Source organism: Polypterus senegalus, chromosome 17, assembly GCF_016835505.1.
Source record: "Polypterus senegalus isolate Bchr_013 chromosome 17, ASM1683550v1, whole genome shotgun sequence".
NCBI lineage: Eukaryota > Metazoa > Chordata > Cladistia > Polypteriformes > Polypteridae > Polypterus > Polypterus senegalus.
The window spans coordinates 222,586-235,438 of record NC_053170.1 but is presented as its reverse complement, the minus strand read 5'-3'; the positions used below and the strand labels follow the sequence as shown (position 1 = coordinate 235,438).

At 54.0% G+C, this 12,853-nt stretch overlaps 1 protein-coding gene across 1 annotated transcript; it reads right to left on the bottom strand.

Annotated features, from left to right (window-relative positions):
* Positions 1-5,953: 5,953 nt before the first annotated feature.
* LOC120518179 (proline-rich protein 29-like) lies at positions 5,954-8,584 on the bottom strand. Its single transcript, XM_039740819.1, has 6 exons — positions 8,401-8,584; positions 8,192-8,282; positions 7,276-7,388; positions 6,865-7,046; positions 6,681-6,751; positions 5,954-6,496 (listed from the first exon to the last, which is right to left on the bottom strand). The coding sequence occupies exons 1-6, from the start codon at positions 8,446-8,448 to the stop codon at positions 6,465-6,467; spliced, it is 537 nt and encodes a 178-aa protein (XP_039596753.1). The 5' UTR covers positions 8,449-8,584; the 3' UTR covers positions 5,954-6,464.
* Positions 8,585-12,853: the final 4,269 nt, after the last annotated feature.

The window sequence follows — 12,853 nt, the reverse complement described above, 5'->3', positions numbered from 1 at the left end:
CCTCAGAGGCGGTGATCGTGAAAGAAGGTTTATTGAGCATATAGCGCCTTCACAAAGGACTCAGAGCCTTCACGTTGTACACATATTGAGGAATGAAGGATGTTGCAGCCTTCTGCTAAAATTGTTTCAATTCATTTTTTTCCCTCATCAAGCAACACAACCTCCCAAACTGACAAAGAGGAAACAGGATTTTAGGAATTTGCTCAAATTTATTAAAAATACAAAAACTGAAATATCCGAATGACAAAAGCGTTCAGGTCCTTTACGCAGCATTTAGTTGAAGTCCCTTTGTCAGCCATTCCAGCATGGAGTCTTGTTGGGTTGGACACCATGAGCTTCGCTCAACTGGATTTGTGGATTTTCTTCTCTGCAGATCATCTCCAGCTCTGGCAAGTTGGATGGGCACCATTGGTGCAGTGCCAGTGCCAGGTTTCTCTAGAGATGTTCACTGGGGTTCAAGTCTCGGCTCTGGCTGGGCAACTGTCCCTATGCTGTCCCCTGAGTTGTGTTTCCTTTGTGACCCTTCGTCACTCTGAGCAGGTTTTCATCAAAGAGATCCCGATTCAGCTTCCCCTCAGCCCACTCCAGTCTCCCAGTCCCTGTGGCTGCAGACACCAGTGCTTCACAACGCAAGCGTTGGTTTCAACAGACCAGAGGATCTCTGACAGTCCTTAAGGTAACTTTTTGCAAACTCCAAATGGCCATCCGTGTGTTCCTCCTTCTCTACACGGGTTCTTTGGAGCTTGGCCTGAGTGACCATCTTACTTTCCAAGGTGCTTCTCCTCCAATTGCTGACTTTGGCCAGCTCTGAGTAAAGCTATAATCGTTCCAGACTTCTTCCATGTAAGAACTACGGAGGTGTGATAAATGGCAGATTCTGAATACACCAACATGAGCGGGTGTGTGAGCGGGTGCCACTCCAGGGATGGTACCTCATTCGCGCCCCTGAGGTGGCAGCGTGTCACACCTGCACCCAGTTAGGCAGATTCACCAGATGAAGAGAGGACAGAAAGAGAAACAGAGATGGAGGTCAAAGACGGGAGAAGAGCGAGAGCAAAGAGCTCCTGGGATGGCAGGGGCTGAGATACTCCAGGTGGGCGCCCTCACAAGGCCGGGGATGGCAGCGGGAGGTGGAGGGAGTTGGGCTCGCTGGTAGCCCGTGGAACGTTCGGGGGTATTGGCAGCAGGGCCAGGACACCTGCTGCTTGACGTCTCTCCACACTCCCTTCAAGATCCTAACAGGGAGAGCCGGCGGAGTTTAGGGGGCCGCACCCGAGCTCATGAGTTTTTAAACGAGTGTTTGATGCTGGATTTATTGGATATTTATTTGAATTTGGTTTTAACTTTATGGAATATTTATGATTTCCTGGTTCCAGTGCCCTGGACCGCATCGTTGGACTTGGTACTCCAATACTGGTGGTGCGATGAAGGAGATCGATCACATCGCTGTAGGGTCTACAGAAGTGCCCAGTTTGTGAATTCTGACCACAGACTTGTTGCTGCTACTCTTAGGATCCAGCTGAGGTCCAGTGGGTGACCACCTACTAGGAAAATGAGACTCCATGACCAGGCTGTTTGTAACGAGTCTGCACGCAGTTTGTGTTGTGAACTTTCAGATTTGGGTACGACTCCCGATCCTAATGTGATGTGGGAGACCCTCCGTGACAAGACCCTGAAGGCTGCTGAGGGTTGTGTTGGTGTTTCATCTCACAGGGCACCCTGGATATCATCGAGAGCAGTTGCAGCGCACGGCTCAATGGCAACTCTGGTCTGGACCAGGAACTGAGAAGGACGACTGCGAGTGGCCTGAGGGCAGATAAAGAGGCGTCTGTTAGAGGAATCTGTGAGCAGGTGACACGCCATCTGTGGTCTAGCGACCCACGTCCTGCCTACAGAGGAATCGAAGCATTACGCACATCCGAATCTGATCCTCGGAGAGTCGCAGTCAGGGTGGCTGATGGGACGGTCCTTACGGATGACACTGCAGTTGTGACCCGCTGGGCTGGCTACTGTGAGCCGTTGTTCAGAGCTGATCCTCCGTCTAGGACGTTGGACATCTCTGGTTCACAGTCCTTGAGGCTGATCCTCTAATTAGCTGTGAACCCCCCAGTCTCACTGAGATGGCACAGGTGGTGAACCAGCTTGGGGGGGGGAAGGCTGCAGGGATCTGTGGTATCTGGGGTGACCTTCTCCAGGTTGGTGGTAAGGCTGTCCTGCTGGCACTGCAAGCAATCTTTGCTTCCATTTGGGAGACTGGCATCATCCCAACTGACTGAAAAACGGGACTTGTCGTCTCTATCTGGAAAGGGAAGGGTGATCACCTGGCAACTACGGGGGGAAAACACTGCTCTCGGTGCCAGGTAAGGTCCTTGTTAGGGTCGTCCTCGATAGGATCCGTGATCACTTGCTCACCTTCCAGTGACCGGAACAGTCTGGTTTTACGCCTAAGAAGTCAGCCATCGACCGCATCCTGGCACTGAGGGTTCTCATGGAGCGCAAACACGAATATCGGCTGAGTTTCTTAGCAGCCTTTGTTGATTTTTGCAAAGCATTCGACTCAGTTGATCGAGCTGCCCTGTGGGACGTCCCGAGTGTTTGTGGGAACCCCTCGAGGTCGCTGGACATCATGGCCGGCCTGCACACTGGTACTGTGAGTGCTGTGCAGAGTGGAGGCAGGACCTCCGTGTTTTTCCCAGTTGATTCTGGGGTCCGTCAGGGGTCTGTGCTGCTCCTCCTCTGTTCAGTGATCACATGGACTGGGTGTTGGTCAGGGTCGTGGGGTCCAGCGGCTGGGGGTCATCTGTAGGTGAAGAAAGTTTCACGGATCTTGACTTTGCTGACGATGCTGGGATCTTCGTGGAGTCAATGGAGGCTCTGATCGGGGGTCTTGAGAGACTAAGTAAGGAGTCTGAGTGTCTGGGCTTGCGAGGGTCCGATAAAAACCAACATCCAGGCCTTTAATGACCTCTTGGGCACGGCCATCAGCAGCGTGTCTGTCTGCGGAGAGAGTGTCGACCTCGTCGTCGAGAGGTTTACTTACCTCAGCAGTGACATTCATGTGACTCTGGGGACTCTTCCTGTGAAGTCAGTACGGATTGGGAGAGCTTGGGGGGTCATGAGGTCACTGGATAGGGGTGTGCGGTGATCCCAATGTCTCAGGTCCAAGTCTTTAGAGTCCTGGTGCTTCCTGTGTTACTATATGCTGGTGAGACATGGGCGCTATCCAATGACCTGAGACGAAGACTGGACTCCTTCATGTGGGTCTCCTTGCGTGCCGCTGGTTTGACTTTGTGTTACCCGAGGGTGATCTGGCTCATAGGATCCTCATTGTTGGGGACCCAAGTGGCTGGACCAGGCCAAGGGGTCGCCCATGTAACACCTGGCTGCGGCAGATAGAGGGTGGGACTGGACAGCGTGTCTGCCTGGGGGGGATGCCCACTGGGATGCCGAGCTGTTTCGACGTGTGGTGGGTGCGGCAACACGCTGTACCAGTGTATGCTCCCCAACTTGACTTGACTTGGTTTTAACTTTTTGGATTATTTATGATGTCACCTACCCTGCTCGTCTGTGTCAGGTCGAGCGAGGGAGCAGGGAGCCACTCCGCACCGTCCCAGAAGGAGCCTTCTGCAGATCTGCGCCTCGACACAATCCTCGGACCACCTTGGACCTCCTGGTGGAGCTTCGGCAGACAGGTGGGTGCCACCTTTACTAATGAGGCCACTCAATTGCATTGACCACAGGTAGGCCCCTGGACAAGGTGTAGAAACATCTCGGTGGTGATCACTAGAGTGGGCTCGTGCCAATGGCATATTTCACAATTTTTATCTTTAATGAATTTGCAGACATTCCTGAAATTCTGACTTGGCTCTGTCATGATGAGGTGTTGCTTGACAAAAGAAAAACCAAACTTAGCACAAGGCTGCCACACAGCCAGACGTGACAGACCCCACTGTAGATATGTCCGCACTTCCTGTTATCTCTTATTAAGACCTGCGTACGTTCATGCAAGGCTTGTTGTGTAACAAAGGATGCCAACTGGGCACACGCTGGCTCAGCATTCACTTCTTGAAGGTGTTGGCATGGTGAGGACCTTCTCACTTGTGTTTCTTACCTTTGACGCCTTTATGGGCTCAGGAACTCCTTGATCTTGTCAGATCCCCCTGAGTCGTCCCCTCGCTGTCCGCCTGCATATCTGCCTGCATATCTGCTGTCATAAAGGAGACCACTTCTGGTGACCTCGGATCCCCTATTGTGCTTCCCTGTCATTCAGTTTGGCACTGGGGGCCACAGCTCAGCCCCTCACGACTGGTCAATCTGTCCAAGTGAAGATGCCTTTGCTTCAGTTATGCAAATCTGTATTTAGGAATGGCTCAGAGACACGCCCCCTCTCCCACATAAGAACACGCCCCCTTTTCAGTGGCCACGCCCCTGTGCACACTTCAGCATGGTCACTAGCCGCGGCCGAGTCAAATCCAAGCAGAATACGGCCGGCCAGCTCTGTCCACTTCAGGGCCAGCCGTGACCAGGCCACCTGTCACACGCAGTCACACGCATGTCCAGTTCATCGTTTGCTTATAAGAAGGCAGAATCATTGGAAGTGAAACGCTGTTGTGGTCAGCGCAGACTGGCTGGTCTTTGGTAAAACATGTAGCTGACCCTGAGGTGGCATAAGAAATCTGCACGACTCTGTAACATCAGTTTCAAAATGGAACCCAAACCAGGATGGAGTGCCAATCCTTCACATGGTGCATCTGTTCACACTGGGCAGCAAACTGACCTGCATGCCCTGGAAAATGACAGCCTGATGGTCACAGGAAGATCCTGCAAAGTCCCCACAGGCTATGGTGGGTCAAACCCAAAGCACCTGAAGGGTCACAATGCCAATGTGTCCACTTGAGCTCGGTGGCCTCCTTGCGTGTTTGATGATCAAGCATTTTCTCAGGGACCCCCAGATTACCCCCCAGCAGCCTGTGGCCCAAAGTCACCTCTCACAAAGCCACCTGGCTCATGTGGTAGGTCTTGCGTTAGTCATCTGTTTTGCCTGAAGAACATGCCAGGCAGACCCTCATGGGCTTTCAGACTGCAGGAAGGACACACATGTCCACACACACGGGGGGCATGTAAGGTGGGGACAGAATGTCGAGATGGACAGACACCCTTAGTGAAGTGAACGATGTGGAACTCTTAGCACTTTGGATCCGCGGCCATCCCCGTCATTGCCACTTAACGGCCCCTTTCAGCTGAAGACCACGCCTGCCCTCGCCACCCTTTGGATGAAGAGATCCCGGTCCGTGTGTCCTTCCAGGTATGTCATTCCATTGTGACTTTACACAGACTGTCAAGGTTCTCCAGCCCTGACATTTGGGTCTTAAAGCCAGCGTCCTTCTTCATGGCTCATTGGCCCTTAAAGCCCTGAGCAGGCCAGGTGACCCTCCACAACTTGAGGTCAGCACAAGAATGGCCAGGAGGGATGCGCTGGCAGCCCCTTCTGATGCCCCCATTGTGAATATGACGTGAAGTGTCATTTGGAGCAGCTCAGCATGGCCACCTTCTTGGGAACTTCCAAAGCCTGATGTCCACACACTTTGGGACCGCGTCGTACCCTCCCTTTGGACAATTCTAGATGGCACATATTCTGACACCATGGTGGCCCTGCTGGACTGGAGCCTCTCAGTACCAGTGGGCTCGACCTTTACGCCGTTTGCTTTGGGACGCTGAGCTGCCATTTTGTTTCCGTAGAGCAGACACTGGGAGGACGAAGTGACCCCGAGCACATTGGACTGTGACGTTCTGCATGTGTGGTGGCACATGTGTCATGTCTGCCAGGCTCCAGCAGGCACTATGAGGCTGTGGCTTGGGAGACGTCAGATTTCTGAGCTCATCACCACAGAAGAGTGCCACCTTTTGGGCAAACCCCACGGGCTTGGCAATGAATAGACGCGGGACAAAGCCGGACAGTTTGTGTGTTTATTAAGGTAAGAAGACCCCCACAGGCGTCTCCTTGTGCCCATGGCCGGGTGGGAATTCCAGGAAGGAGAAATGGACGTCTGCTGATTGAGTGCAGACCTCAGCAAAAGCAGGATGGGCGACGCTTTAAAGGAGAGAAGATGTCATGTAGAGATACTGTGCCCTTCAGTGTGCCACTGGCAGAGAAGCCTGTGCTTGGGCACACTATCCCAGGATGCCCACTTACTAATTCCTTGGCACAGTGGCACTGCAGGATGACCCTGCTGAGTGTCCATGCCCTTCCATCCAGCTGCCACAGTCGCTGGGTCACCGAGGAGCCTCTGGATTGTCACCATTGTGTCCTTATTGCTATGTCACTACTATGGCCTTTGGGTATGATGCCAGCTATCTAACTGGATTCTGTCAGTGAAGGACTGTCACTGCTGGCATGTCCCTCCAGGGACACTTGGTACCGTTGTCTCTCAAGCCTTCACGGCAGTCTCTGGGATGGCATCCAGTTACAGCCGCCCCTCGGTAACATCGTAATACTCTGTAAGAACCCAAAAACACACGAGTCAGGGGCATCAATGGCACTTGTGCCAAGCTCATCGATCCCCTGCCTCACAAATCTCCTTAACCTCTTATCTAATACAGTGAGCACAAAGCTCATCAAAGAGCAAATCCAATTAGAACACACACAATGCCCAGTGTCGACCATGTGTGCCCTGGCGTACCTGATGCCGGTGGGATGTCTGCTCCTACAGTCCTTGTTGCACTGGGGGGTGGTGGAGGAGGCACAGCCTTCCTGGAAAAAGTGAAAACAAAACAATCAATGAGTGATCAAGAGCCATCTGTGCCAGCTGCGCCCAGGCACTAAAGTGTGCCAGTGTGTCTTCACCTGCTGTGTCCGACACTCACCTGTCTCTGTTTGTGGTAGCGGGTGAGTCCTGATTCATGTGGCGCACTGCAGCCTCTGGTTGTGTTTTTGCAGGTCGCCAGGGCTGCTGCCATGCTGGATAGGCAGGGAAGGGCACAGGCTGGTAGTGGTGGTGGTACACTGGCTCTGGCTCCTCCTCAATTATCACAGGAACCCTAGGGGGCTGGAAACACACACTGCCAGTCACAAAGACTTCCTTGTTTAATGGACACCTGCCCCCTGTGCCCCATGCCCACTTCCCCTCTGGCACATCCTGCCCTCATAAACTTTTACTTCCTTTCTTTCATACCAGTCAGTGACAAACAAGTGTATGAAGTGGACCGTGTCAGCCCAACATGGCACCTCTTCTAACCACATGGCAATGCCACCCACTTCTGATTCCTGGCACCCACCTCAACAGGAGGCGCCGCAGTGTAGCCGAATGAGTGTAAGGCGCTCATGGTCATGTTGTTCATGATGAGCTGGTGCATCTGCGCGTTCTGGAGCATCATGAGCTCGAGCAGATCTGCAAGACAAAGGGCCAGAGTGACAGAGCAGTGCCAGCGGGTGAGTGGGCACACAGCCTCATGCAACGCCTCAGAGAGCTGTGCTCACCAAGAAAGAGGAAGAGGAGTGACACCAAGAATAATACAATAAGGGGTGGCCTAAGAGTCACACAGAGTGACATTAACATGCAGTAATACACAGATTGATATGAAGTGTGACAGCAGCAGTAACCATGAAAGTGACATAAAGAGAAACAAAAGAGTAGCAGAAAGAGTGATGTGAAAAATGGAGTCACTCCCTGAGGAGCACATGCAGTAAACAAGGGGTGAAGAGGAAGAGAGCAGAAGATGGCAAGTGGCACCAGGACAATACTGAGCGGGTATCAATGAGCAAAGAGCCAATGCAGAAAGAAAGACAGAAAACAAAGAGCGCAATGGGCAGTGCCAACAAAGCAGCCCATAACTAAGCCTGGAGAAAAAAAGAGAAACGTGAATATAAAACAGTGAGAGTGAGGAGTAATCTGGGCAAGCGTGACGAAACAGGGCATAAAGGACAGCATGAGCCCAGGTGGGCAAAAAACATGCAGAGGCAGTTGGCAGAATGAGAGAGCTCTAATGCCAGGCACCGACAAGCATGGCAGAAATGCCCTGAGTAAAGATGGTGACACCCACTGGCAGCATGCAGTAACATTGATGGGCACCACTGATCCCCAGCCATTGTCATTGGCACCTCACACTTCTATGCCCATGAACTCAGGTCTGCTTTAATCCTGTAATCCCCCCAAAGGATGTGGCACTGCCCGCTGGTCTCACGACCTCCTACCTTCTTTCACTTGTCCTGGTCTGAAAGGGAAAGCTGCCGGGGGCATCGCAGGAGGAAACTGCTGTATTATGGTCGTTGGCTGCTGGGGAACCTGCAAAGACAGCAGAACTGAGCACGTCGATTGTCACCCGCTGCCCCCTCTCGGCCGCAGTCGGAAGCCCACCACCGTTTGAACCCGTGCTCAGTGACAGCCACCACCAGGAGCTCACCTCCGCGTCAGACCGCCACCACGCGCCTTGCTGTCCGCCGAACGCCATGGTGCCCGCTGCCAGTCCGAGAGCCGCGTTGCTATAAACACAGTCGCCTGCGCGGCCGCGGTTGCCATGGACGCTCAAGCCGGAAGTGGCCGGACTGATCGCTGAGCTGCGCTGCGCTTCTCCGCACGGGGCGCCTGTTCACTGGCTCTCGGTGCCGTGGCTCTGCGCGTGCCTCGGGGGTCTTGGTCCCCCTTTAGGGGTCGGCATTCGGAGCCCGTCCAGGCGGAGCGCTCGAGCAGAGGGCAGCTGTCCACTCTCAGGCCCGGAGCGGCTGGACGGATGATTTGACAGACGCCATGCAGGGCCGACTTGAGCGGGCAATCAGGGGCTCCAAACTGCGGATCTTTAGAGGTCTGGCTGGCACCGGGCCACTTGTCCCGTGGTTTCCGCTGTGTGGCCAACAGCAATCGTGGTGCCATTTTTTGACTTTCACATTTAGAATTGGGATGAATGGAAAAGGAAAATGTTGGCGAAAGACTGAAATGAGCAAGCAGCGCACCCTGCACCCTGTGGCACCCTGCCACTTTAACAATAAGGTGAGGGTCGCCGTCCACATCAGCACGTTAGTGGAGATGAAATGGCACAAATGGCGTGGCCACGGCAAAGCCGGCGGTGGGCCAGGAGCCCTGAGCAGAGAAGTAGCAAGCTGGAGGCTAAGAACGCTTCATTAAGAAAAGTGGGCACTGGATACCAGGCAGCAGGCACAGAAGGCAGTGAGCTACATGGCATCGTCACAAAGTGCTGAAAAGTGGGCAACGAACAACAGACAGCATGCAGCGGGCACAAACAGCCGGCGCGAGCGCCGCATGGTGTTCAACAGATGATGAGTGCCAGGCAGAAGGTACCCAGTATAAGTGTTGACTGGTCTGCAGTGGCACACTGTTCTGATATGGACCGGTGAGACAAGTGGACGTGCGATATCGGCAAGATCTGCGCTCAATTGGAGCTTGGATGGTGCTTGGTTGGCACTCAACTGGGCACCTGGGCGATGCTCAGTTGTTGTTCAGGTATAGCGCTTGGTTGCTACTCAATTGGTGCTCGAGTGGCACTTGGGTTGTCGCTCTGGTGGTGCTTGATTGGCTCTCGATTGGTGTTAAGCTGCTGCTCAGTCGGCACTCGGCTGGTCCCCGATTGGCACTCAGTTGGTGCTCAAGAGGCGCTTTGAAGGCAATCAGTTGGCGCTGGAAGTGGCACTCGATTGGCACTCGCCTGCCGCTCGTCTCTATGCTGTCAGCACTGCAGAAGCTCCGGCCACGGTCACCACGCTTCAGCGGCTCAGCTCTGCCGTCAATTAAAGTGCCCCTTGGCGCCGGGCGAGGGTGGGGGCACCGCTGGCGGCTCTCATTACGGCGCTTTTCCCTGTCGCTTCGCTAATGAGCCTCGGTGACAGGCAGTTGGACGGCAGGCCACCTTCTGGCGGGGCTGCGCTGCGCTTCTTCTACAGGATGGCGGAGCCACCGGGGGCCGAGCAGCAGACCCGGGGGTCCTAAAGAAGAAGCAAGAGCCCGAGGGCGGAGGGCACAGCGCTCTCTGGCAGGTGGCGAGCTGCTCCTTCTCAGTGCCTACTAGGGGCACCAGTTACTATGGAAACCCCGCCAGATAATCGCTTGAGGCGCGCGGATGGCGGCGGCACCCACAAGTCTGGCATTTTCGTGAAGAGCCGCATTGTCGCGCTGCTAGAGACACCTCGGGGGGCTGAAATGACTCCGGGTCACACTCAGTCAACTGGCGCTGGCACCTGAAATGCGACATTCGTGCCTGGCGTGTTTAAAATAAATTTGTTTCCGAAGCCCGAGGTGACGCTGTTCCAAAGCCGCACCACACCTCTCGTGTTGTGCGCTCCACTGACGTGGGGAATTTGATGCCCCTCAGCTGCCCAGTGTGAGTGCCCCCTGCCTTTCTCCCGGGGCTCCGACTCCTTCGAGTCTCAGTTGAGTGAACCCCTCGGGAAACGAGCGGCATGGGAGACGGCATGTTGGCTGTGCGCGATGACAGTTCCTGGCGGACGCACTTTTCCAGCAGGGGCTCAGGACCCCCTAAGTGACCACCGCCAGATGGGTCCGCGTCGGTGGAGTTTGGCTCGAGTTTTTTGCTTGGCTTGTTTGTCGTCATGTTCCTGGAATCTCCGATGTGACTCCGGGCGCGGTGTCGCGTGTGTGCGTGTGTGTTTGCGCAAATGAGACCCACATGGAGTGGCGCTGGTGGGGGGGCTGCCGCTGGGTGTTGTCATTTGGCAGAGCCTGCCTGGCCGCGAGGCTGGACTCTCCGGGCCCAAACACGCGAGCTCCGGTTGTCCGTTAGAGCAGACGCACGCTATGTAGCGCCCACTCGACAGCCAAGGTGCATATGGTCGTCAAACTGCGCCCATCTGCTGCAGCAATTAGCGGGGACCGCAGGATTGTCGTCTTCAACTCGACACGGTGACAAGCCGCCCGCAGCGATGAATAATCGTCACTCGTCAACGGCAGGAATCTGACTGGGAACGTTTGGGGTTGGGGGGGCGGGGGGGGGGTTGCACTGCAGCCACGGAGGTCACAAACTGGGCGCTCCAACAGTTTGGGTTCGAAGTTCTCTGGGAGGTCCGCTTCGAGATGAAGGTGGTCTTTTGTCGGCTCCCGCTGCCCATCAAGGTCCCCTTTCTATTGCACCACACGCACTTCTTGACTCTTTTGTCTTCTTTTCTTTTCTTTTCTTTTTTTTGTCATATAGTCCCGTCTCGTTCCGGTTTCAAATGCATTCATAATTCACGTCCTTGTCGCTTCACACCCACTGACTGCCGGCGGTCGTTCCAGGTGGGCTTGAGAAAACCGCGAACTGGATGCGAACTTTTTTTTTTTATTATTATTCTAAAACAAAAGCTAATACTTTGGGTCGATATGCACACTGACGGCACAAAAAGGGCAGCCTCGAGATGCTCGGGAGGTTGTGCCACCCACCTTGTCACACCTGGCGTGGAGTTGTATGGCGCTATATGAGCCGGACTAGACCCTGGACCCGGGGACCCACTAAACGCCAGACGGGGTTGGCGGATTTGAAGCGTCCCCAAGCAGACCCTGCTGCCCGTCACCAGGATTGGCCTTCACATGGGCACTCATCGGGCATGGCAGGCTCATCTAAGGCTCGTGTCCCGCTTGACTTGCCCATCCGTCATTGTCATGCCCACCATTTTGTCCTACAGGTTGCCAGGCTGTCTTACCAACTTTATGGTCATAAAGCCAACTCAGGCAATCTGCCCACATTATCGGGTCTGCTGACGTCCTTCAGATACAAAGGAGAAGACAAGCTGGCACAGAAATCCTCCTCATGTGCCCACGCTGAGCCAAGTGACCACAGAAGGGACACCATAATCCAATCCCGTGACTCCCCTCTTGCCACTGCCCTGGTCCTTAGCGCCGCGGGGTTTTGTTTTTCTCTGCGTTGTCTTCTCTCGGACGTCCTGTCGCTGCCTCTTTGAATGTTTATGAAGATTGAATTAAGTCAATTAATAAAGTCAGTACAAATAGAGCCAATCGAACCTCAGTGGACACTGGCAGGCCTCTCGAGCGCTCGCTGGTTGCCCCGTTTTTATATAGTGCCTTTTATAGAGTTTGCCATTTTTCAATGACTCTAAAGACTCAGGTGGCCTTAGGGGGTCATTTGAGGGCCATGATGACCCAGACGGTCTTTGTGTCCCTTCATCATCACCTCTTCTCAAGTGACACAACGATGTGCCTTGGCCATCTCATGGCACTATGGTGGGCACCTCCATCTTCCCCAGCAGCCATGCCAGGTTCAAAAGCCCATGCTCTTGTCAAATGCCACCCATCCTTGTGAGAATAGCGCCCCCTGCAGATCGGAGACATTGAGCTCTGGAGGGGCGCTATATAACCCCTAACCAATAACCCCGTGATCTCATGACCTGAGGGCTCCAGAAGGCACGTCCACTGCATGGCTGGATACTGTGGAAAGGCGCTATAACAGAGCACAACGATCAAAGAATGAGTGAGGAGACATCAGTTGGGACAGAGCTGGCAGTGGCATTTGTGGTGGTACAGGGACCAACCTGCCAAGAAGCAGCCAAATGCCCACAGCTGGTGGCCATCTTGTGTGACTCCCCGAATGAATGTCCACCCATGGGCGCTTGGCACAAATGTCAAAACACCTCATGGCATGAAACAAGCACACATACATCTTAGGTTTATATAGCGCCTGTCATATTATTACATTCACAGGGTTTGTATCCAGGCGGGCATCTCATATTCATTGTGGGCCTCCTGGTTTGGCATTTGGAATTGACTTTTTTAAGAGAGCTGTGCCAGTTCAGGACCCCAGAATCCACAAATGGAGTTGAGCAAAGGGCACATGGGCAAGGAAATGCCAGTCACCAGCTCAGGCCCATCCTGTAAATGTCCCCGAAAGATTTCAA